The following is a 26,673-nucleotide window of genomic DNA, read 5'->3' on the forward strand; positions in this document are numbered from 1 at the left end:
TAGCACTATGGCAAGGCATGGGTAAGACTCAGCTTGGTTAGCACTTAGCATTTAGGCTACAGTAGGGTCAAGATCCATAGTACTTGGACACAAAGGTCAAATCAAATTTAGTGTGGTATCACGTAGGTTTACAGTTACCTGCAATTATCATAGCTTATTCCAGAGGTCTATTCATTGCTTACATTACTTTTCATTCTTTACATTTTAGGTGGTTGCCTTTTTGATGAGCCATACAGCACCTGTGGATATAGTCAAGCTGAAGATGATGACTTCAACTGGGAGCAGGTGAACACCTTGACCAAACCAACTTCTGATCCATGGATGCCATCAGGTTTGCATGTAGTTCTAAATTTTCTTTTTAAAATCAAAGCTTCACAAGAGTCTGAATCACAGTAAATATTCATTGGGCATTGGCTGAATGAGTGAGGGTGTTGGCCTTTGAGCGTGGCAGCCCAAGGTGATTAACTAGTGAGAATAGTACAATTAAGAGGACCAGTTGCAAAGTACAAAGAGTTCACCTTTGTATCTCTTCCTTTAAAGTCTAATTAAAGTTTACTTCCTTTATCTTTGGGTACACCTGAGCTAGATTAATGGGCATTCCCCAGTTGATCCTTTCCAAAGCAGCAGATATGGGAAATAGATGGATGTCTCTTCTGGCAAATGTGTCTAGTGGATGGAACTCTAGCTGGGAAATCCAAATAACAAAGTCTCTGTCACAAATGGGAGACCTTGGAGAATACCTTGAACCTTGTCAGCCTCAGGGGCTCACTTGGCACCAAAGATGAAATGGTGAGGCACACATGTGGATCCTTCTTTTTCTGTAGAAGTGTTTTGTAAATTTCCTGATGAGTGAAAGACATTTGCTCCAGTGAACCACCAGCAAGAATTCTACTTATTTTGAAGGAAGAGGGGGAAGGTGGTGACAAGGGACCATTAATCACATTGGAACTTGGTCATTTTAATCGACACCCTTTGCAGGTGGTGGTGTTGGACAGCACTCTAGGAGTTTAGATATGTTGATTAATGTTACGAAGGGGTGACAGTGTGCCCTAGTCAGGGTTCAAACTGCAAAACATTATTCTGATTTGGATTTTAGATAAAACACATTTTTTGTACTTTCTTGTAACTGCAAAGTTCTTCGTTAATGCATGCAAATGTAGCAATAATTGCATTTAGTAAGTCATCTTGTAAAGGTAGCTTTTAAGTAGGAAGTAGAGTTTACCATCGTTCTTCACTAAGCTTTGACAGTTATGATGCCTGCCATGTTCTTTCCCTCTCCTTCCCACGTTTATCTCCTTATAACTTCGAAGAAGGGAAAACTGAGCTCCTTAGCACTGCAGCTTTGCTGGACTTCACATGTTTCCAGCTTTTAGTTATTTTCCCCCAGCTAACATTCTGTCTCTTTTTTTCCTGTATGTGTGTGTGCTTTTGAATATGACTTATGCTTGAGTAAGTGGTACTTTAGTTGTTTTTTACAAATTCCAGCTCTTGCTTTCATGCTTGCCAGGGAGTGGGGAAAGAGAAGAAGGGTATGGCAGAGTTCCTGACCCAGAGCTGTCCTTCTCCAGATAGGCTTCTCACCCCAAAATGCCTTATGGGTGTCGACTGTTCTCTCTTGAGGATCCAGCCTGTGTCCAGAAAGGCTGGGGATGGCTGCGGTCGAGGTAGTGGGGACCAGGGTGCTCAGATTTAGTCCTGGGAGAGTCTGCCACAAGAGTGCACTCAAGCTTTTCTTATTATTTTCTAATTTAGTTTAAAAAAAGATAAAAAGAAAAAAGAATGAAAGAAAGTTATAATTTTTCATATTGGCTAGTAGATTTAATTATTGTGGTCCTTTAGTTTGAAGACTGTCTTAGAAAAATTGACTTTTACAAAGGAGCCCCAATATTGCAATATCTTTTTCAGCCTTCATGGGTTCTGTTTTTGTCACATGATGACCAACCTTCCTCTGTTGAGGGGGAGGTATAATTTCTTGTCATCATCTTGTCCTTTCCTTCTTTCTTATTTCCCATAATAGCATCTCAGAGCAAATTGTCCAAGTTCTAAATAATAGAAAGGATGGGTTCCTAGCAGAGGCCATTACAAAAATGGTAATAAAGATCAAGACGAGTTGCATCCTGAAACAGTCGTTTGGGTAAATGAAAGAACAAAGGGGAAGCAACTTTGCAAGCATCTGGCTTTTAAAGGCTTTTCTGCCTTTGGAAGAATAAAGTGGAGGCATTTAAACACTTTGAATTTATTCTACTTCTGTTGACTAATGGAATACTTGGCAATTAATATCAGGCCTTTGTAACTTCAGGTCTCTGAATGTTGTATCTTCCAACACGTTTCTCAGTTCCATCTGATTTTTGATAGTTACAAAAGGTGTGCCCTCAACCCTGGCCCTCAAATAGGGTGCAGGTCACTGTGGGGATATGTGGGTGGTTGGGTGACAGCAGGTCTGGAGGGATTTGGGGCAAGACTAGCAGTCTGGTTCCTCTTTCCTCTGATGATGTCGGCGGGCATGGGTCCAGATGAGATTTCTGAAAATTGGTAGTTGTTCCATTAGACTAAATTTCTGCCATAACATAGAATTGCCAATAATAGTATTTTTTCCCTCCTATTCATTAAACAGACTTTAGCCATTACAAAAATTCCTTTGAGCACTACTATATGCTAATCATGATGCTAATTACTGTGGGGGTGAAAGTTTATAAGAAATGAACCTTTCTCTCTAGGAACTTATGTACTTGGGAAAGAGAGTTACAAAAACACAATTAGTGAACAATCTAAGTCCTGTATTATTAAGTGTCGCCTAGACCGGCAGTGTTTAAGAGCAATAGCTCCTATGTTATTAAGGATATGGACTAGTGCTCAGCTGACCTGTCCACGTGCAGTGAGAAGTTAAATTCTCAATGAAATTTCATTGTTAGAAATAAGGAAATATCATCCTAAAAACTTTGCATATAGTATCCTACGGTATGGATTTTAAAACAGAGTTTCCAATGTGTATAGATAATTTAACCATGAGTTGCTTTAAGTACTATTTAGTTACAAGGGTTTTCTCTTCCTCCTCCTCCTCCTTTTGCATTAATATGTATAACATGATTTATTTCAAAAAACGAATTCCAAAGCTGACCCTCTTGGACTAAAACAGAAATCAGTTTTATGAAATGGTCGGGGTAAATGGGTGGCAAAATCAGATACCAGCAATGCTTCCTGAGGGCTCATTTCTTTAAACCTGTATTTACAGTATGGTTGGATTTGTTCCCACACGTATATTTGCATGTCTTCTCTCGTGTGTAGGATGGTTCTGTGGCGCCTCAGACCAAGGGCTGGCGCACTGTGTCCTCAGGCCACATCCAGCCTGCTGCGAGTTTTTGGATGGCTCGAAAGCTAAGAATGGTTTTTATGTTTTTACATGGTTGAAAAAAATCTAAATAATAATAATATTTTGTGACACATGAAATTCAAATTTCAGCGTCCATAAACAAAGTTTTCCTGGCATGGAGCCTTGTGTATTTATTAAATATCGTCTGTGATTGGTTTCAAGCGACAGTGGCAGAGCGGAGGACAGACACCACAACAGACACTGTAGGGTTCACTAAGCCTAGATATTTACTGTCTGTCTGGTCCTTTATGGAAAAGTGTTGCTGACCCGTCTTAGACCATTTTGGCGTCAGCCTATGATTGTTGCTTTGGACTCAGTTTACATTGTTATTGCTTCTGTATTCATATTATAACTATTAATACCCAAGTACTATGTCATATTTTCTTTTACTTTCAGATGATACATTTTCCAAACATTAGGCCGTTAAAATCAGTAAGAAAAAACATGATGATTAGGGATTTTCTCTATCTTTCTCATAAATTTGCTTTCTATTCAAAAGCGTTGTGATTTTCTTTATTGCTTAATACCATCATCCCTGTGGGACTCTTGTGATTCTAATAAGCAGATAATCCAGTAATATGATTTTGAAAATTATGACGGTGAAAGACTGAAATTTTTACTCTAAATTTGCTCTAATTTAAATTTTACTTTTCCTGGGTCTTTTTTTGAGATCGATGCTTTCGTGTGTGTATGGTTTGTTTCTCTGTATCTTCATGTGCGAGGTCATTTTTAGCCACATCTAAAAAATTTAAATACAGTCTGGAGCTTTATATAAGCTGACTTGATAACTTTATATAAGCTGACTTGATAACTCGAAGGCTGTGACACTGGCTCTGGAAATACATATTTAAGGCAAATAAAGACCAAATGCCATTTAAATTTTTGTATTGGAAGCTGACGTTTATGTTGGAGATTTACTTTTGCCGCTGTCTCTGAACCAGTTTGTTTGATGGTAAAACTATGCCACACGTGGTTTCTCTTTATTGGTAAGTGGTTTATTTCCTATCAGTTGATCTCCATTAACAATAGGGAATTTTCGTAAACTTTATCATGAGGATTACGACCTTGAGCACAAGAATCCTTGATTAAGTAACCAAATAATAACCTAGTACGTTTTCTTAGCACTGTTGTATTCTATCACTTTCTGTAGCAGTACATTGTGTAATTTTCAGAGTAGATCAGGAAGTATTGAGAAGTGTTTTGTCATGTAAAAACACCTGCACAGTCCGACAACTGTTTTTATACTTTTATATGTTTTTATGTTTTTATATTTCATTAAAGGATATTGTTTGTACCTTCATGCTCGAGTTCTATAAAATGGATATTTAACAAGTTCCCTGTCTGATGTATAAGAAAATGCAACTTTATCTTATATAAAAATTAAAACAATAAATAATAAATAAACATATACATAAATACATAAATAAATAAAACAATAAACCTGTCCATAATATTAAAAATGTAAAGATAGCTTACAACCATAGCCATTTGATAACTCATAATATTGACATTTGTTTATACCTGACATGGTCTAAGAAATCATCTCCAGCAGAGCTATAATTAAGTGAATTTGGTTCCCGGTGCTAGGAAAACTTAACAGGAGTTGTAGCATGTAACTAGGGAAAGCTCATGCAGCCTTCCACCCTTAGTTTATATGTTGCAAACTGGGAGAGCTGGTGTTTCTGATCTTCGCGGAGATGCTATGACTAAGGATTGAGTCATTTCTGCGGGTGCCCCTATGAAAGGCAGAGAGAGAAGTGCTGGATGGAGAGGCAATATGCACTCTGAGTGTGATGACCCAGAAAATAGAAAAAGTGATTATGTAGGGTCAGTTTCACATTTGGGAAAGATGACGGATTGACAGACAAAGGGATTGGAGTTCCTCTTTGGGTCGGTTCATCAGGCATATTTTCCTCTTGCTAGGGAAGACTTCCCTGTTTATTCACACTTCAGGGCTTATGCAAGGTTTGGTGAGTGTTGAGAAGAAGACTATGGGGTTGAAAAGGCATTTTTCCTCCTTAAATTTCAGTGTGTATCTAGTGAGTAGTATTTTTGGCACGGAATATTCAGACAGTTGTCTAATTATCTCATTCATTCTTTGAATCTGTCAACATTCAACAAATATTTACCTAACACCTGCGATGTGCTAGGCATTGTTATTCATCACATCGGGATTCATCACTGAGTGAGCCAAGTAAGGACCCCTCCCCAGGGCACCTTTCATCCTTAGTCTGGTAAGATGGTTCTTGGATTGCCAAAGATTCTATCCTTTAAGACCACATATTCCCTGATTTATTAATGACTTTGTGGAATTGAATACTTAAAAGGTAATACAAAATTTGGTTCATTAGACTCACCACACTATAGCATGAAATTTAGCTTTCTTGGATGCTTTGTCCCTTCAAAAAAAAAAAATAAAATAAAAACAAGAGCAAAAAAAAAAAATCTATATTGCAGGCAAGTGGCAGCCCAGTACCCTCGAATCATTCTCCTTTCTCAACAAAGGAATCTCGTACATGTAAATGACTCTTAGCAGTTAACAAAGTTTGCTTCTTTGCTGTGTGTCTTTGATCCTCACGAGGACCCTGGAAGATTGGGAGGCATTATCTCTATTTTATATCTTAGGAGACTGAAGTTCAGAGAAGTTAAACCTGCTCCAGGCTTACAGGTCGGAGAGCCAGCTCCCAGTTTCGCTCCTCTGAGTACTGAGGAGTGGTCTTCCCACATGAGCACATGCACCTAGTGAGGGGTAGTCTTCATTCCATGGGGCAACTTTCTGGATCTTCTGAAAAGGAACATGAAGGCTTATTCATTGTGGGGGCTGCAGGTTCCCTCTAGGTCAGATACTGGCTCTGTCACTTTGTCGTTATTAACCTTGAAGCTTCTTAAGCTCTAAGTTTCCTAGCCTCCTCATCTGTGAAGTCTGAGTTAGTCATATATGTTTGTGGGGTGACGGCCATGGGCCTGGCTGTCCATGCTGGAGCTGCACCAGTAAGCTCTGTCCCCTTGCTGATTGCATCCTGCGGGGGAGGCAGGCAGGAGCTAATAGGTAGAGACATACACTGGGATGGTGGGATGGTGCTAAGGGCTGTGGCGAAAAGCTACATCAGGATAAGGGCCTAGCAAGTGATGGGAGCAGGAGACAGGATCAGCCTCTCTGCAGAAGTGCTCTGGGAGCAGAGACGGAGATCCTGTTGAGGTCAAGGAGAACATGGAGTTTGAGTCATCTGGGCAGAGGCAAGAGCAGGAGCCAAGCTTGGGGTCAGAGGTGAGTTCTGCTGGATGGAGTGGGGCGGTCAGTCTTACAGGATCCTGAAGGCTGTGGAGATGTGTTTAGAACCTGCTGCATAGGGTTGTTGACCAGGTGAAACAAGATAATCAGCTTTGGGAGTTTGACCTCATACCTGGCCCAGCACAATATGCAAGAAATGTCCTTCTTTTATTATTATTAAGTAATTTTTCAGGAGTAATTTGGTATGAATTCATCTCTTAGCTTAATTTGGACTCTGAGTAAAGTTCATGCCAAGTTCTTATTTTCTCTTCTAAATGATATTGAATAAGAAGCAGAAGATATAGACCTTCATATAATTTTTGAATTGATTAAAAAAGCAAGCTGAAAGAAGTCCATTAAAATACTAACAATGTTTATTTCAGGATTGGAGGATTGGGGGTAATTGCCTTATCATTTCTATGTCACACATTTCCTTTACGATCAAGTATAACTTCATAATCAAAATAACACTTAATTTTTTTAGGGATGGTCATTAAATTGCCATCTTTTGGCTTGATTCTGAATGTTTCCAGTCATCAGACTCAGGAAATAAAAACAGTTTTGTTGTCCTTGGAAATCTCATTTAAGTGTCCCATTGAGAAATGCCTGCCTGCCATCCAGATGTAAGATAGACACTGATGGGAACTCCTCCACATCTCACTCAGATCGCCTTCGTGAGGATTCAGGTGGGTTTCCAGTTCAACAGTGAATGATGAGACACAGTGAAAGAAATTGGACTGGAGATGTATTCTCTATTATAAATTATGAATTCTCTATTACAAATTATAAAATTTAGAAAAATAACTTTAGAATGTAATTTAAAAAACCCATTTCAGATCAGTGATCTGTGGGGAGTTCTTAATCAAACAGGATGGGGCTCTGGATAGCTTTAATGTGGGTATAAACAACATAAAATTGACCATATAAACCATTTTTAAGGGTTCAGTGGTACTAAGTACATTCACATTGCTGTGCAACTATCTCCACCATCTGTCTCCAGAACTTTTTTTTATCTTCCCCAAACTCTGCACCCATGAGACACTACGTCCCCATTCCTTCCTCCACCCAGGCTCTGGTAACCCCCATTCTACTTCCTGTCTCTGTGAAGTTGACTACTCTGGGTCCCTCATAGAAGTGGAGTCAGACAGTATTTGTCCTTTTGTGTCTGGCTTATGTCACTTGACATAATGTTTTCAATGATTCAGTTTTCATACGCAAGGACTTTCAAGATCAGGGCAGTCTTGGTTTTGTGTTGTTGTTTTTGTTTTTGTTTTTTGTTTTTTGAAAAATGTTTTGATTTTTAATAGTTAATTGTTTCCGGAGGGCCCGGGGCCATTGTAATATGTGTGATCGCTTATTTCAGTCGTTTATAGTCATTGCTCAACAAATGTTCTCCTTTAAATTTTTTCTAAAATCTTGTCTTGGCTGATTGAATACTGTCACAGAAAGTAAGAACAGGGGCTAGCTATTTTTTTAAATATTTCTAAAAAGGATACAGGTGAGCCTGTATATATAAATATGTGTTTTTAAAATATGTTCATTCTTTGCTTGATTTCCTGTAAAATTGTATGACATCATAAGAGTTATGTGAAGCCGAGTAATGAAATAAATAGGCCAATCATGAGAGAGGTGGTAAATCTCTCCGAATCTGAGCAGAGAAAGGGATGCAAGAAGGGTTCAGAGCGGGCGATGGGTCCATTATGTTAGCCAGCCTGAGGAAATCACACTGAGGAGCTGGTCAGCTCTCACATACCCTTTGTTCTGTGTGCTAGGCCCCCTGGAGTTGGGCATGGCCAAAGTGTTGGGAAAGAGGAGCTCGCTTTGGTACAAGAGTCAAAAGACAGGGCCAGTGGACTTTGATGTGAAACTCAGTGCGGGTCTTTGGAATGCAGATTTCCCATCTGCCAGCAGCCTGGTAGGGATGGGCGGATGGGAAAACAATTTCTGTAGAGACCTGAGAGCCTGAGGCCTGAGGGAGACAAGCCAGTTGGGTCTGGAGCTGCCAAGCAGCAATTGTACTTGATAAACACAACATGCCCTACCTTATGGAGGGCAGGATCTTTGGGTCAAATGGGTTTTGGGTGGACTACTGATACACCAGCTTACAGGGCTGCTGGTAAGTTAAAGTCACAGACGCAGACTCCCCGTTACGTGCCTCTGAGACTTTCCATGGCCCCAGGAATCCAAGAGATGAATAAATTTAAATAAGAAATGGTTACACCTGGATTATTCTTTTTACCTGAAGACCAGGAAGAAATGGAAGGCCTCTTTGAGAGTTCAGCTATGTGTGAGACACTGGTGATGTCTGTTCTGGGCATGAGGAGATCGGCCACGAACTGCGCCCCATCTTCTAGGACATGTAGAAGTGGGGTGGCCAGTGCTCTGGTGGGGCCAGGCTGCTGCCCAGAGAGAGACTGGCGGGTGAGGGGGAGCAGACGGCATCCGGAAGGAGGTGCTCCCCAGAGGGGCCATGCGAGCATGGGGTGTGAGGCCAGAGCAGGTGGGCATGTCTGGCTGAAGGAACATCTGTCCTGAGGTGGCGAGTGGAGGTTGGGGAGCAGATGCTCTCACAGTGCAACTGGGGAAGTTGCAGAGCCTCAGGGAACTGTGGACATCATACCTGGAGGAAGAAAGACTCTTAAGCTATACTGAGCTGGCGAACATGCAAAGCAAGGAGGTCATTTGTTGATTTCTGGCAAAGGAGGAAAAAATACATTATTTGACTGTGTGTGCATAGAGGAAAATTCAAAATTTCTCATTAGAGGGTGTCAGGAAAAGATGTCATGAGGAAATTTGGTTAGTAGATAGATATCACAAAGCATATGAATATGCAGGAGAATGACCTTGTTCTTGGGAGATCAGTGGTAACGTGTTTAGGGGTGTCTGGGTGTCTGTGTAGAAAAAAATGTATGCATGCACACACGTGTGTGTTGAGAGAGAATGCAAATGTGGTAAGATGTTAACAATTGTTAAGTCTGGGTCAAGCGTATATAAGTATTTACTGTACTGCTTTTTTAACTGGCGTGTAGTTTTGAAACTAAGCATAACGTGCTACCGTATGTGTGGGGAAACAAAGGCCACCAGAGTGAGGTGCACCAACTTGGGGCCATACCAAAGCAATGATTGTACATGGATGCGTTTTAGGCCAAATGCTATCCTGTCACATCGCATCGAAAATATTTATAGTTCTATTTTGAAAACCGAAGTTGATCCATGTCTTCCCTTTCCGAGCATATCAGGACGATTCCTTGGTCTTTACTGGAGAGGTTTAGTGGAGCCGATGCACTGATGGAGAGTGACTAACTTCAGGGATGTAATTTTAGGACTCTAAAATAGGACACATGCTTTACACTGTGGTCATATGCCTCAGTGAGTGTACAAGGATAAAGATCGTTATCCTATTGGTAGATATTTTGGTGGCTAACTGAAACTTTGTAAGAGGATGCATGAGGAATTATTAAATTTTATTTTTGGATACATGCCTGTATTCATTTGTATCCTGTCCCTAAAATGGGGCTGAATACAGAGGAAAAAATCATACGGCATTTCTTGGCAAACCCCATGAAATTATTGTGCAGATCATTATTTTAAATAAGTAGCCTTTAATGCATAGTTGGCTGATACTTTATTCTAGGAGATTGTGATAAATTATATCTTAAAGTGATATTTAAAAGCTTAATGGTTGGAAGAGAAATAAATATGGCTTTTTAATTCATTGTCGGCTGGGCAGTCATAATGCCTCTCTGGTGGGTGGACAAATTGAGACAGCAGTAAGTGTGGGAATCGGGTATGTCAGGTAGCACGTGACCGTAGCAGCATTCTTAGAGAGGACGTCCCTGGAAATGTGGTTTTCAAATGGCCTGTTCTTATTTGTATGCTTTAGGTTGTCTGATATGAGGTTGTGTCTTAATTTTATCTTCCCCGGTTCCTTTTAAGGAACTTGAAAGAGACATTTTGCATTTACTCTGTTTCCCATAGAACATGTACAAAATATTGAAATCCCTGGCATCAGACTTGGAGACCTAGACTGGGTTTGATTCAGTGCATGTTAAACCTCTCCTACATCAGGGAGGTTTCTGGTCGTCACCCTGGGAAATTATGAAATATCTTACAGTCATTCCTTTTCATGCTGTTTTCTCTTTCCATGTCTGTTGACTGTGATACTCATCCTATTAAACACACATCTCGTGAAAATGGCGTCACCTCCCCAATTGTACTCGATAAACACAACATGCCTTTGCTCCTCCTGATGGTCCTGGCTCACTGTGGAGTGACAGGCTGCAATTTGCCAGCAGGTCAATGACCCAGCTGATGACAAGTGACCTTTCTAACACTGCAATCAATGCTTGTTATTTGGGAAACAAAATGATACAGTTTGTATTTTTCAGCAGATGGGTCATTGGGTCAGCCCACCATTGACATGTGAATTTGTTACTTGGGCTGGATGAGTCAGTTCAGACAGGAATGGTAATTTATTTGAATTGATCTGGGTCTTGCTCTTATGTAAAGGTGTTGGACATCTGTTAGTGGCACAAATTATTATAAATAATTGGTTTTACACGTCAGTCAAACACAGGCTTTTAGAAAGCCTCTTTTACACAATAGCACTAGCTCAGGCAAGTATACCCTAGTATGTTTCGTTTAGAGTTGATGTTTCTCAATTATTGTGGAAGAGAATCTTAAATATGTGAACTCATGTCTGTCATATTTAAATACTTTTTCTCAGGCAAGTATACCCTAATATGTTTTGTTTAGAGTTGATGTTTCTCAATTATTGTGGAAGAGAATCTTAAATATGTGAACTCATGTCTGTCATATTTAAATACTTTTTCTCCATGTGTTTCCTGAAATGTGTTTCTTGAGGCCCCATGAGTACGTACATCATTGTGAGGGTGAATAATTTTAAGAAAAGATGCTGGGAAGACATGAGCTGCATGAAGAGATAGCCCTCGTAGTCAGTAGTGTTGTTGAATAACTGCTTTCAGCTTTCACCTTCTAGAAACATGGGAGGATTGTGTGTTTCTGTCCCCTTTGATTTAGATGTGGCTACACCTGATTTGGCTGGTGAAATGTGAGTAGAAGTGACATGTGTCCCTTTCAGGCAGAGCTCCTACAGCCAGTTTGAGATTCCCCATGTTCTCTTCCCTTTTTCCTGCCTTGCTAATTGTGGAAGCATTGGGATGCTTTTAGCCTGGCTGCCTGAGGGAGGAAATGGAGCAATGACTTCTGTCACCGCCCCCCACATGCGCACACACACACACACACACACACACACACACACACACACACTCAGTGCACTTCAGGGGGCATGCGCCTGAGGGAGACAGAAACTTCCTTGTGTTATGCCATGAGATTTTGCAGTTGTGTGTTGAGTGGTTCTCAAACTTTGGTCTTAGGGCCCCTTTACACTCTTAAAAATATTTTTTGAAACATTTAAAGAGCTGTTCATTTGGGTAGTGTGTTTATAGTTTCTGAATTAGAAATTCAAACTGAGAAATTTTGAAAACAGTGTGTAAGCACATGTTCCATTAGCCAGCAGAGCAGTGATGTGCATCTGTGAGTAAATGAGGATGAAATGGGAATAATATAGTCAAATAATGTCATATTATTATCATGAAAACTGTTTTGACCTTGTGGATTCCCTGAAAGGGTCTTGGGGATTCCAGGGTCCCTGGAAGACACTCTGAGAACTGCTGACCTAGACTATCTTAAGTGAAATGCCTTCCTTGTCAATATACGATTAAAGGCTCAGACAATTCTGGGGGGCAAAGCAAGGAGGGAAGAAGATTCTGGAAATATTCCCAAAAGGGTATCTCTGAGTGTCATAACTCACTTTTTCTTTTTGACTAAAGACAATATAAATACTTCATTCCTATTATTAAAAGGTATTTATTAGTATAAATATAAATATTATGTATTTAAATCAATATATGAGTATATAAAATATTTATTTTTAATTTATTAAATAAAAATACAAAATATATAAATATAAAAATAAGTATTTTATTTAAAATAAAACAAAACCCCAAATTACATTGTACAAAATCATATAGCTGAATTTTACAAATTCTGTGAAGGTTGGGTTTATGAAATATCATGCTCTAGAAAAATTTGAAAGTAGGATTAACATCCATATATTTGAAATTGTTTGGGCAGAGGCTTTCTGGACAGCAGAGGGTTGGGTAAAGTGAATTATTTAAACTCACATGTAGGGAAGTTGTATAAATTCATTGGTAACGCAACTTCTGAGGTTTTTAACTGTGGAACTGTCATATATATTGTCATGATAAAATAATTTCAACTCCTTTTATTATGAAATGTGCAGTGACAAAGTGATATAAAGGTGACCGGCCGTTACTCAGGGAGACTTGGGAATCCTGCTCGATAAAAGATACATATGAACTGATAACAAATCCTGTGGGTGAACCTGCCAGTCATATCTCCGTGATTCCAGTAGCCACATTATGTAAGATGACACATTCATTTCCAAAGATAGGAGTTCTAACTGCATTTGCTCATATTTAGAAGGCGTGTTAAATAAGCATTTTCTGAGTTGAATGTTAACACAGCCATGGAAAAAGTTGTCAGGGGAATCTGGTGATCTTTATAGATTCGTCCAGCTATTATAGACAGTTAATACTTAAGCTTGAGGAAGAAGACAGAAGCAGATGACCTTTCTAGCTCTTTCTAGCGCTAGGACCTTTTCTGTTTCAGTAAGGAAATACTTGCAAAGCACCCGCTGTGGGCAGGCAGTGTTCTTATGTCCTGGAAGATAAAGACGGTCACAGATGACCAAAGTGCCAGCAGGCGATGCTTTACTTGACAGACCGAGTATTAAAATAGAATAAAGCACTGACTGGAAGAAAAGAAAATTAAATTTATGAAGTGGCAAAGACTCATTAAGGATTAATTTCATCTACTAATTGCCTAGACTTTACGGTGGCTTTTGAAGCCTGGGACTCACTGGAGAAAGTCCCTGTTATTCGGAGGCCTCTGCAGGCTGGGAAGACTTCCACAAGGCTTCCGAAGATTTGGTAGATGTAATCAAGAGCCGAAAGAGGCCATCTGCCCACTTGGAGCTGGCACGCACAGCTGCCCCCCGCAGGCTGGAGATACAGCCTTCTTCCTCGAGTAGAATTATATGAAGGGAGGGGCTGCCCGCACTGAGAGGATGTCTTTATAAAATGCCTACATTTGGGTCATACATTGTTTTCCCTGAAAAAGAGAAATGGCATGTTGTTTCATTTCAGCTTTTAAGTAAAGGAAGTTTTAGTTGTGACGAGTCTGCCCAGTGACGCTTTCTTATCCCTGCAACCGGGTAGTATTTTTGTTTCTTACTTAACTTGCGTTTGATAAGATTTTCAATAAGCGCTCAAGCCAAGTCACACTTTCTAATCTGGGTAATTCCTGAAGTCCCCCAGCAGATGGAGACGTGTAATTCTTTGCTCTTCTATTGGGTGGGCTGCATCTTGCCCCAGGTAGACATTGCTACACTTCTCTAGTTAAGATGTGGGGTCAGGTTTTGCACATGAGCTAATGAATACGCCCTCTGCACTTCTCTTCCTCCTCTCGTTTGGTCGGGTTAAGAGTTCTTATTTATTCTTGCGTTTCATAAGGTCTTTATCATTAGCGACCTTCCCCAGTGGATAAGAACAGTATTTTCTTTAATGACATGTTCACAGCAAAGCAAAGAACAGAGAGCCCCCGGAACTCCAGGGGAGCAGATGTAAACCCTCTGCGCCTTTTTCATGCCACAGTCTGCCCTTGTTTTGATCCACAGTAAAATCCCAGAGGTCAGATCTTTTTCCAGTCAGCAGGGTAAACTTTGGTCCCAGATTTTCTGAGGTCAGTGTAGGGAGTAGAGAGAGAGGCTCTCCTCATTTGCCTCTTTCCATACCCACTCACCCAAGGGGAGGGATTTTGAAACCGTCTTGGCTTCAAGGGATCTTCTGCTTAAAGTTAATAGTTCCTTTCTTTCTTGATTAACTTATACCCTTCAGTTTAGGTAGGTCAAAGAAGAGATCTCTAACACTCCATTTTTGACAAATACAGCAAAACCTTTCAAAAATATTAATTATTGTAAAGCCCTTTAGAGTTACCATTTGTTGCATTTCCCTACCTTTCTTGCTATTTCTACTGATCAATGGGTAAATTACTGGCTTTCAAATTCTAAGTCCAGGGGCGCCTGGGTGGCACAGTGGTTAAGCGTCTGCCTTCGGCTCAGGGCGTGATCCCGGCGTTATGGGATCGAGCCCCACATCAGGCTCCTCTGCTATGAGCCTGCTTCTTCCTTTCCCACTCCCCCTGCTTGTGTTCCCTCTCTCGCTGGCTGTCTCTATCTCTGTCGAATAAATATATAAAATCTTTAAAAAAAAATTAGGCCTTTAAAAAAAATTCTAAGTCCAGTGCTTTCTAAGTTGAAGAACTTGCCTCCAGTACATTAATAGAAAAGAAACTTAACGTCCTGAGGTAATTAATAGGAGTAGCTGCTCACCCTTAAGAATTAGACATGAAAATTGGTTCACAAAAAATAAACACAGAAAACAACTCACCAACCAACCAAGTAATAATAATAATAATAATAAAAAAACCCAATTGTGAATAAAAGCATTGTTCTTTAAGGAGCTAGTAATTTATCATATTTTTGTATTATTAGGCTTTCTCTGTAATTTGAAGATGCAGTTTATAAATAGGTTGTTTTCCAAGCTAAGTAATTAATTACATTCATGGGGGACATTTTCACTTACTTTGTAAGTCTTGTTAAGAGCAAATGAAATGATTATTCCACAAATGTCTATTGACTTATTGAATGAGTTCTGAGAAAAGGATACGTCCAAATTCAATAGGTCTTGTGATCTAGATCCTTATTGTAAGAATAAAGAGCTTTCTCAAGAAAATGAGGCTCTTTGTTTATTTGTTTGTTTTTGCTAAGAATTAATAGAATACAAAAAAATGTACTAGATATTGGGACAAATAAACCCCCAAATTTCAGTACCTTAACACTGTTGACATTTATTTTCCATTCGTATAGTAGTCTAGAGTGGGTCCAGGTTGGAGGTTTTTGGGTTGGGAATGCCCTTCCACACACACACGCATATTGCAAAAGACTCTGACATCTTTAGCATGTGTTCTCCAAGATTGCCCTCAAGTGGACGTCTAGGTAGCAAAGGAGAAAGTGGAGGATCCATGTGGGAGATTTCTATGAACCAGATTCAGAAGTAGAGAGAACAAAGTCAGGTGGTCCCTGAAACCTGCAGGGGCAGCTGGGGGTGTAGCTTAGTTGGATGCCCAGGAGGAAGAAGAAAAGACCATTTAGTGACTAGTTTGCAGCCGCTGCCATTCTTGGCCTTAGTGGATTTTCTTTAAGAAAAGGCCGTAGTCCTGGTAAATTATTATAAGAGAAAATTACTTGAAATGGAATATAATGATAATTTTTTCTTTAAAATGCATGCCATCTTTTAAAAATCCAGTTAATTGAACAAAATAAGTTTTGAGAATTATCTTCAATTTTGTGTTTTTTTCATATAAAAACCATTGAAGCCATAACTAGTAGGTCTTGCACACCTCAAGACTTTCCTAAGCTTTATGTTATTAAACCATACCCTAATATTTTTATAAAACAGATATTCTTTAACCTTACCTTAACTCTGAGAAGATAATTTTCCAGATATAGCAAAGATATATGAGCATATATTGCTACTTAATTCAGTAAAGTAAATATCATTGAATAAATGTCAGCTTTTCCAGGGAAATCACTGCATAGAACCTCTCTGGATAATATATTTGTCAAAAAAATCAATACTAAGAGTAAGCAGATTTTTAATACATCTTAAGGAGCTTCCTAATAAACCAGAATGCCAACCCATAATTTAAAGCTATTGATACCAATAGGTATTTACAGATGACATCATCATAATTTTTATAGATTATTCTCCATGGTGGTCTGATGCAATATATTAAATTCAGTTTTAACCTTGGACCTGGCAGAAGTGGTTTATTGTCTATGGATGTAAAGACCACTCTTTTTAGGTGAGAAAACTAGAGGGTGCTGAGTGCAAGACATTTCTGTTCTCTTGCCTTCTGTTTTGTTCTGTTCGGTGCAATGTAGTTTTGTTGTTCTCCTGTTTACCATCGCTCCAGTATCTGTGCTATCTTTCTGGGACTCATATCTCTTATTATAGGAGACTGGATTTCTCAAACTTTTGGTGCCCACTGATTGTATGACTGACATTTAACACATTTATTAAAAAAAAAAGGTCAATTACAAATTTTAAAATAAATTTGGGAAAGGTCGTACTTTAAATTGATAAAAATAAAAATGGTTTCTTTCCCAAAAAAGGTTTTTTTTAAACATTATTTTCAAGCTGTTTGCATAGCTGGACAGTGAGAGTTCACCCTGCAGACTTTGCAAGGGCCATGTTAAAGGAACATCCACGATTGAAGTATGGAAGTTTGGATATTTTACCTTGAGATAATAATAGATAGATTCCCATGCCACAGTTTGGCTGTATTCAGTTTTAGAAAAGATTTTGTTCTACTGAAATACTGGGCTTGGGTTTTAATTCTGTTCTGTAATATGTCCAGTAGGAAAACCACTGTTAGCTTACTTAGAGCTCTCTGACTTTAGCACCTTCCAAGTGTATGACCTTGTTCAAGTTACTTGACCTCAGTGGACCTCATTTTATTTTTCATCTGTCAAATGTGGAAATTACAATTCATGTCATAATGTAATAATGTTGTTGTAAGAATTAAATGAGAGAGACTGTTTATACAACTTAGGACAGTGTCTAGTGCAAAGTCCAGTTACTCATTTTCTTCTTTCATGGAGGATGCTTTTGGTTTGTATCTCAAGATCGGATAGATTTTCTCTTATATTTTCTTCTAAAAGTTTTAGATTTATTTTCCTCCTAAATTACACTCAGGTTCAGTATCTATAGAAGTTAATTGTATATGGTGTGAGGTAAGGGTCTGAGTTTATTATTATTATTATTTACACATATATATGCAAAAGTCTCAGTCCCATTTGTTGAAAAGACCATATGTTATGCATTAAATTGTGTCCCCCTTATTCCAAATCCATGTGTTGAAGGCCTAACCCCCAAATGTAACTGTATTTGGAGATTAGGTCTTTATTTATTTATTTTTTATAATAATATTTTTATTATATTATTTTAGTCATAATACAGTAGGTCTGTAAAGAGGTGATTAAGTTAAAATAAGCTGTTAGGGTGGGCTTTAATCCAATGTGACTGGTGTTCTTTTTTTTTTTTTTTTAAGATTGTATTTATTTGAGAAAGAGAGGGAGAGTATGATTAGGGGGAGGGGTAGATGGAGAGGGAGAAACAGACTTCCCACTGAGCAGGGAGCCTGACACAGAGCTAGATCCCAGGACCTGGAGATCATGACCCAAGCTGAAGGCAGATGCTTAACTTACTAAGCCACCCAGGTGCCCCATGACTGGTGTTCTTAAGAGGAAAAGACCAGCGGTATGAATACACAGGGGAAAGGCCATGTGAGGACACAGTGAGAAGAGACCATTTGCAAGCCAGAGAGAGAAGACTCAGAATAAAGCAGCACTACTGAATCTTCATCTTAGACTTCCAAACCCTGGAACTATGAGAAAATGCACCTCGGTTTTGGTATTTTTTACGGCAGCTCTAGTCAACTAATACACCATTTCTCTATTGAATTATCTTGGTGCCTATGTGGGTTTATTTTTATCTGTCAGTTATAGAGTGACAAGCTATTCAAAATACCGAATGTGTTGCTGAAAGACACAACTTGAATTGGCCACATGAAGTTATAGACTGTCTTTCTTGACATTGTCGCCATCCAAGACATTTCATTGCAGCAAGCAGTTCTCTTTCTCCAATGCATAGTGTGCTGGAAATTTGGCTAAAATGTGGTCATTTCCCTGTGGTCATTCTCTCTTTTTTCAATAGTGAATCAAGATCAGGAGGCTAGTGATGGTGAGTCCACCTGAGTGTGTGTCAGTGGGGTGAGGGTGGAGGGACAGGAGGGCCATATGGCCCAAGCCTCACACTTAGATTTTCAACATTATCTTCCAAAAAGGATAAACTTGAGGGCACAGAGACACGCAAACAAGATTGAAAGTAGAATGTGTTTGTCATATGGCCAAATCTATGTCTCACTGTTGGATTACACTGCTTATGATGTGCCAGAAATTAATATTTTTGATTTATTTTATTATATGATGAATAGCATGACTATATCACATGATAATATTTTTAGTGTTTAAAGTGTTCATATGTTAAATATTTAAAATAACACCGTTTAAAATTGTATATTGGAATCTCTGCATTTTTTAATGTGCCAAGGATTTTAAAATAGCATTGGCATGGGACTCTTTGACCCTTGGTTGCTCCGTGCCAACTGTTGCCCATGAATAAATCAGGGTGTAGGGTAGTAGCCAGGTGCAGCTTTAAGCTCTTCTGATGGAAGCCTGGCTAGAGTTCCAGTAGAATGATCTCAGAGCACTTTTCCAAGTATACATCATGTCTCACAAAACAAGCCTCAAATACATTAAGACGAATGCCCTCCTCCTGTCAAAACACCAAAAGGTGGAGGGCAGCTCTCCCTTCTAGCCCCACGGGTTCTAAAAGCTGATTCACAGACCGCATTCTGTGGTTTTTCTCCTGGGAGATATTGGGGAGAGCAATTGTCGTTTTCTATTGTATGACTTTGATCTTCTGTTGCCATTGTATTTTGTTACTAGATTGGTGGCCAGCAGTGTCATTTGATACAGGAATTCTGCCAGGACACTCTTCTGCTTTCTCTCTGCACATAATATGGCTCATCAACCTTGCAGCTGGCTTCAGGAGGGTCTCAAAGTATGATTTGTACATTTATTGTCTCCCCTTTGAGACCAGTTTTGAATGGTGCCTCTGGAATTGAGGGTCTTCCCTTCCTTTCATGACAGCATTCTTTGCATTTCTAGAGGGAATTATGTGCTTGTTTTGGAAAATCCCTCTTGGATTACCCAGAGTCGCCACTTTGGAAATGTTGCCAACTTTTTATGTTTATGTTGCCACTGTTTGGGAAAGTTTTATGACAGTCCGCTTCCTGAGAACTGGGGCAAATGCGTTTGCATGCAGGACCAGTCAAGTCTTTGAGATGTCCCTCATCTTCCTCCCTGTTTGCACTTGATCCGCTTTGGCAGACTGCGTGGTAGCATCACTCTTTCAGGTGCTTCTGTACCAGCACATACTAACTTGCATTGTATATTGTGGTTTTTTTTCACCAAGATACTATTATTTTGAACTGTAAAGTTTGTGACTATTTTTGTCATGACTTTTTATTTTAATACACCACTTTTGAAACCTGGATTCATTATTACAAGTTTGAGCTAAGGCAGTGCATAATAGTAACAAAGATGATAGGCTTAACAGATGTGATTAGCAGAAAGATGGTGTATAAATGCACATCAACCATTGTGAGCTGCAGACCTCACTGACCTTGGCAGAGATGAGCTGGCTTAGTGCTTGTGGGTGACAGGTGCATGTGATCGTCATTCAAGTCACAGAGAGGCCGTGGATCAGATTATAGGACCCTTTGAGTTGAGAGCGAAGAGAAATGTACACATGCATAACCTTTTAGATTTAGCAAAAAGGCTTCCATGCCCGTGTGTACTTTGACCACATGGCTCAGAAAGGGCAGGTGGGAGCTGACTAATTTGGGAGAAGGGAAGTCACAGCTCACTTCACTTACCCCAGGAGGTCTGAGCAGAGACAGTGGTGTCATGGACCAAATGGAGTGTCCCTGATACACTAGACCATTCCTAGGAGAGCAGGTGCTCCTGTCAAATCACAGTATCCAAATCTAGACCTATACCAGTATCACTAACCTACGGTCACAGTTTTCCCTCTGGTGACCATCTCGAGGGGTCTTTGTTACTGAGCCTGAGAATGCCACCCGCAAGGGGAATGTTCTTGTGATCGCTCCCCCACCCCCGTGCACCTGTATAGTGCATATATCACTTTTAGGAGCCAGACAGTTATTAGTGTCCTAACAGGATGGCTGTGAACAACATCATCATTCTTTATTATTATTTCAAATCTATGAAAGGTATGTAAATAAAATGGCTTCAGCCCCCATTCCTTTGCAATTGCCCCCTTCAGCGGGCCACCCACCGGAGATCACCAGCTAGAGTTAAATGCTTTTTGAGACCAAATGTCAAGGACAGAGTTGCCACCACTCATCGCTGTCCTTTTTCTGCTGAGTCACTAGGTTTCTGGGTCCTGGGTGGGCTTTAACATCAGTGCAGTTGGCCTCCTCCCTCCTTGCCCTCTTCGCTGTCTTGAACTATTTGCAGGTGCCTGGCCTTACTTGTTACCAACACCTTTGCTGCTCAAGACACCCTCCTGCAAAGACTCCCCCTCCTTTCCTGATGTCCCTCAGATGTTTGCTCTCTATGCTGTGTGTTCCTGCTGCTGCCTGCTGAGATTTCTGTGGTTCAGCCCTTCTTTCTTTGTTGCATGTCCTGGTCTCTCCCTAAGACCCGGGGTGTGCCCCCACTCAGAGCAGTCTCATCTTTGGCCTTTAGGTTTGTTTGTTTAACATGCAGTGGTCCTCTGTAATTGAAGATGACAGCCTTGAGAAGAATTAATTATGCAGATCGTGCGCTGTGGCTTAACAGCTACTTAGATGCATGTGAACTATTGTAGGTTTTTAGGCTATTGTCTGGTGCCTTGGAAAGTACTTAATTGAGCATAATCCTCACTTCCTCTGGTCTCCCCATCTGAGGAAACACCGCCAACGGAGAGTATGTGTGATCTCAGGAGCAGAAGAATCCCTGGGAGCTAAGCCCCCAGAAACCTGCCTTTTTCCTGTCAAGGGCCTGATGGCTTCTGCAGTATTCTGGGCAGTCCAGTAGGTTCTTTAGCCACAGTCTTGGAAGGGGCTAATCCCAAATTCTGGGTCTACTGTTGCTATTGCTATAGTTGCTGCTGCCACTGACCACTCCCTTCAGCTGAGGAATCCTAGGACTGCCTCTGGGGTTTGATTTTTGACATTGATATCTGCCTTGCCTTCAGATGTCCTATGGTCCTTTCGCTGAAGCAGAGGACGACTCGCCCATTCAATTTAAGGCTCGAATTAGACTCATCCTATTATCTGCTGGTTATAGTTACCCTCGGGTCAGAACTCTCCTGAGTGACAGAAATCCATGAGTTTGTGATGTGCTATCTTAGCATAAAGGGGGAAACAAAGTACCGTGAAGGTTGGTAGTTAAAAAAAAAAAAAAAGTACGACCAATCTGTACACTTAAAAATGGTAAGACGGTAAGTTTCATGTGTGTATAATTTATCACGATTAAAAATATTAAATATTTTTAAAAATCACCTCAAAGTCTTTTCCAGGCTTTCAATGGTTAGTGATGAATTAGAATCCAGAAACTATTTATTAATCATCTCAGTAGGCTAAAATATGCTTTGCCAAACCCAGGCAATCATTATGCGTAGAAGTTAATTTTTCTACCAATTGCTCATAATAATTTTGATATTTTGTGTTAATAAGAATTTATGAAATAATATAATATTTCATAAATATTCTTCATTGTTCTTTTATCATCAGTAGGCTTCTGGCTTCTAGTTGTAAAGGTTTAGACTGTATTTACCTTTATAATCAGACCTCTAATTTTAGTAGCCTAATAGATACTCCAGACTCAAGATGTTCAATATTACATTTATGTTCATGACTTGATTTTGCCAGTCTCTAGTATATTTACTGAAAACACCTCCTGCTCAAGAAAACAAAGTGTTAAAAATGAATATTTCAAGTGCCCATTTTGGGGTTTGATTTATAAAACTAGAGGAATGTGAGTGCACCATAGAGCATTTGGCAATATTTTGTCTTAGTGGGTATTTTGAAGGAAATTTCTTGCTTGTGTTTAAATTCTAGTATTAAGATTTTTTTTTTATTGTGATAAAATATATTCACACTGTTGTGCAACCATCACAACTCTATAGTTCCAGAACATTCTCATCACCCCAAATGGAAGCACTGTAAATTAAGATATCAATTTCCATCCTCCCCCAACATCCCCCACCAACCTCCAACCCTTGGAAACCGCTGATTTCCTTTCTGTCCCTAAGGATTTGCCTATTCTGGATATTTCACACAAATGGTTAATATTACTTTTGAAACAAAATTTAAATTAGTCATTGGACAGACCTGTTCTCTATTTTTTGTGTGTATGTGGTTGTGATACTTAAAAACAAAAAACAAAAAAACAAAAAAACACCTTACTATCTAGCAACCTTGGGTTGGCTGTACTATTTGAAGCATTCCTATATTAGAAGACGCTAGAGCCATTGAAGGATGCTTTAGATATACATTTATGGACATTTAAAACTGCATATAATATTAACTGAAGGAAAAGTCAAATTACAAAATTATGTGGTCTGATTGCGTTCTGTAAAATTACAGGCCAAAGACAGTATCTAGAAGGATATAACCAGGGTGTTGACAATGACAGCTAAGGTAGATAGCTCGGGTTTTCTTTATGGCCTTTCCATAGGTCCTTATTTTCTGATTTGTGTGAACATTTACTTAAATGAGAAATAGCGACTTATCTGTTGCTTTTTAAGCAGCACTAACATGATTAGTATAAGACTTTGTGGTATCTTAAAAATCTAACTAAAGTATATTAATATTCTTTTAATTAATTATATTAGACAAAAATTCATTGCCCGTACAATTTTGAAAATGAAAATATTGCAAGTGCATTAGTATTGAACCCTTCGGTCTGTCTTCATGGAATGCAGTTGTGGCAAAATCAGTGTTTGAATTTTTAAAAATGTTTTTAAAATAGCTCTATAGATTAGCTGAATGAATGTAATTCCCAGAAAACAGCAGACAACTCAACCAGGCAGTAAAATAAAGGAATTAGACTAGGTATTTCAAAGCTCTTTCATCCTGCAGTTATGTGGTATAGTGATTTTAATGCTCATGTTACCTGTTCCTGTGGTTGTAAAAAAGGAACATCTAAATATGTGTCTTATACCATAGTCATAAACCTGGAAAAATGAATTAAAAGAAAGACTAGCCTATAGAACTATTAAATGATCCCTTTATATTATTGTGATGGAGAATGCAACATCTTTTCAGAGACATATTTAAGATTAAAAAATCTGTTTTAGTGTAGAACTGCTTATGTCCATTATTTATCTTTAAGCTTTAAAAGTGTTCTCAGATCTTTGCCACGTCTTACTATAGAGGAAGTTCTAACCATACCTGTCTTAGGCTCACTTAAATTGCTGCGTTCTAATATGAATCATTTTCATTATATAGTGTATGGCAGTCATGATAATAAGATCAGACATATTTCATACTTTCCATACCTTCACATTCTGTGCCTCTGGTTTACCTTTCTAAAGACCCACACTTCAGACAGTTTTTGACCACGTGCTTCCCACGATACATGATGACTCATCAGGGTTGTTTCATGTGTATTGTAATTACTTCAAGTTTCTAAGGAAATTTGAAGAAAAATGTGTATTATTTAGGGTGGCTGAATGTAAGATCTTCCATATTTATGGGAATCATTGAAGCTTTGGTTTTTGTAAAGCATTTTTATTGTGAACTATAACATACATGCAAAAACGTGAGTAAAATATGAATGTCCAGTTAAATAGTTTTGAGGTTGACATCTGCTTAACTGTCAGCCAGGTCAAGAAGCAGAATATTGTCCATATCAAGGAAGCCCCTCCCCCTTCCCCACCACAGTGCTTTCCTCTCTCCAGATGTAACCAGGGTCTTATGTTTTACATTCATAACTTTATTGTTTTTGTAAAAATAATTCTAACACTTATTCATATACCACACCCAATTTTAGTTTCAGTGGCTTTTGAGGTTTGTCAAAATGGAATCATATGCTCTACATTAGCTTGTGTCTCAGTTCTTTTTCTCAATACTATTCAAGATTCAAGATTGTTACATGTAACTACATTAGTTCATTTACATCGCTTAATGTACGAATATACCTCATTTTGTTTATCTGTCTCACTCTTGCTGGACCTTGGGATTGTTTCTGTTTTCAGGCTGCCATGGAACAGTGCTACTGTGCATATTCTTGTGTTTGTATCCTAATTAACATGATCACATAGAGATTGGAATTAAGCATACGGGATGTGTGACTTCTACTTTATTTTCACTACCGACCAACTTTTTACAGCATGGTTGTATGAATGCACATTCCCAGAAACAACATATGATAGTTACTCTTGTGCCATCTTTCTAATGGTGGATATTTTCAATTTAAATTGTCAACTTTAAGACCAAGATGATAGATATGCAATAGAATTTTATTGCAATTGAAATTTGTATTTCCCTTATTACCAATTAAGTTCACAATTTTATACTTATGGCCTCTTGGTGTTCTTCTTTTGTGAACTTCTTTACTCACTCATTTGTATTAGTTTCTTAAATAATCTTGTTTTATTTATAAGAGTTATTTATTTTTAGAGGGAGAGAGTAGGGGCGGGGGCAGAGGGAGAGGGAGAGAGAATCTCAAGCCGACTCCACGCTGAGTACAGAGCCCCATGTGGGGCTCGATCCCAGGATGCTGGGATCGTGACTTGAGCTCAAATCAAGAGTTGGATGCCAAACCCAATGTGCCACCCAAGCACCCCAGTTTCTTAAATATTCTTTATAAGTCCTTTGTTAGTTGTGTGTTAGCCATCTTCTCTTATTCTGTGACTTTTTATTCTCTTCGTGGTGTCTTTTAACGAACAGAATTCTTACCTTAGTCAAACATTGTTTTCTAAGATCAAAGACATTTTTATTTAAGAAATCCTTCTCTATATATACCAAGGTCTACAAGATATTCTACTGTGTTACCTTTAAAAACTTTTAGGTGTTTTCCTATTTTCTTGTTTAATCTACATGGACTATTTTTCTGCATGATTTGAAGTAAGGATCAAATTCTGTTTTTTCCTCCCTTCCTCTCTCTTTCCATCCTGCTGACTTCCAGTATGGAAACCCAGTTTCTCCGGCACCATTACTTAAAAGACCATTCTTCCTTCTCTGTTCTGCTGTGCTACTACCTTTTCATAAATTAATATAAGGATATAACTATACCACCTACATGTAGTTATGTATCTGGGCTCTCTGTTCTGTTCCATTGGTCAGCTTGTCCATCTCTGCAACAATAACTACAGTCTTGACTATTGTAATTGTGCGCTATGTTTTCATGTCTGCTAGACCAAGTCCTGCTTTGTCTTTTTTCAAGTACTTTAAGAATACTTTAGATACTATTGGCATTTCCATTCATATTTTACAACCAGCTCGTCAAGTTCTAAAAAAATAGCTGTTGAGATTTTGATTGGAGTTGGGTTAAATCTATACATAAATTTGGGAGAGATTTATTATCTCAAATAAATCATTTCCTTTAATCAGTAAACATGATGTGTAGCTTCACTTATTTAGAGCTTCTCTGTTTTTACTCAGGTGAGTTTTATAATATACCTTAGAGAGAATAAAGCTTGAACAGCTTTGGTTAGATTTGTTCTTGGTGCTTGGTATTTTTTGATGCTGTTATAAATGTTATATTTAAAATTTTTTCTTTTTGAATGTTGTTGGCACATAGAAATATGTTCCTCTTCTGTATGTTTGTTGACCTTGTATCCACCTACTTTGTTAAATTCACTTACTAATTCTAGAAGTTTTTCTATAGATTATTTTGGACTTTCTATATACCTAGCATCCTTATCTTGTTCTTTATTTTAAAAAGGAAAGATTGCAATGCATCTTTATTAATCAATGGTTAAATCAGTTGTGTTTACTGAGGCTGTCCTCATCTGTGATTGGGGAACATTCCATGGAAGTATCTGCGAATGTGAGATGATACTACCTTGCCCCAGATCTGTTAAGGAGTATGGGATATTTGGATTTATGCATCTTACAAATATGAGTCTAACTTGATCCTGGTGGTAAGTTCATCCCAATTATCCCAAATCCTTAAAATCAGTTGTGCATCTTATTAGTATGTTGAGAAACTATTTAAATCCAAAGT

General features: G+C 38.8%; 1 protein-coding gene across 4 annotated transcripts in view; it reads left to right on the forward strand.

The window, feature by feature from the left end:
• Positions 1-26,673, forward strand: part of PTPRM (protein tyrosine phosphatase receptor type M) — a 745,411-nt gene that overhangs the window by 189,211 nt on the left and 529,527 nt on the right. For all 4 annotated transcript variants that reach the window (XM_087869969.1, XM_087869970.1, XM_045781827.2 and 1 more), the window contains exon 2: positions 209-331. In XM_087869969.1, coding sequence (XP_087726095.1) covers positions 209-331 — 123 coding nt within the window. The remainder of the gene's footprint in view (positions 1-208; positions 332-26,673) is intronic.

The sequence above is a fragment of the Ursus americanus genome, chromosome 19, assembly GCF_024610735.1.
Source record: "Ursus americanus isolate L20-20 chromosome 19, mUrsAme1.1.p, whole genome shotgun sequence".
NCBI lineage: Eukaryota > Metazoa > Chordata > Mammalia > Carnivora > Ursidae > Ursus > Ursus americanus.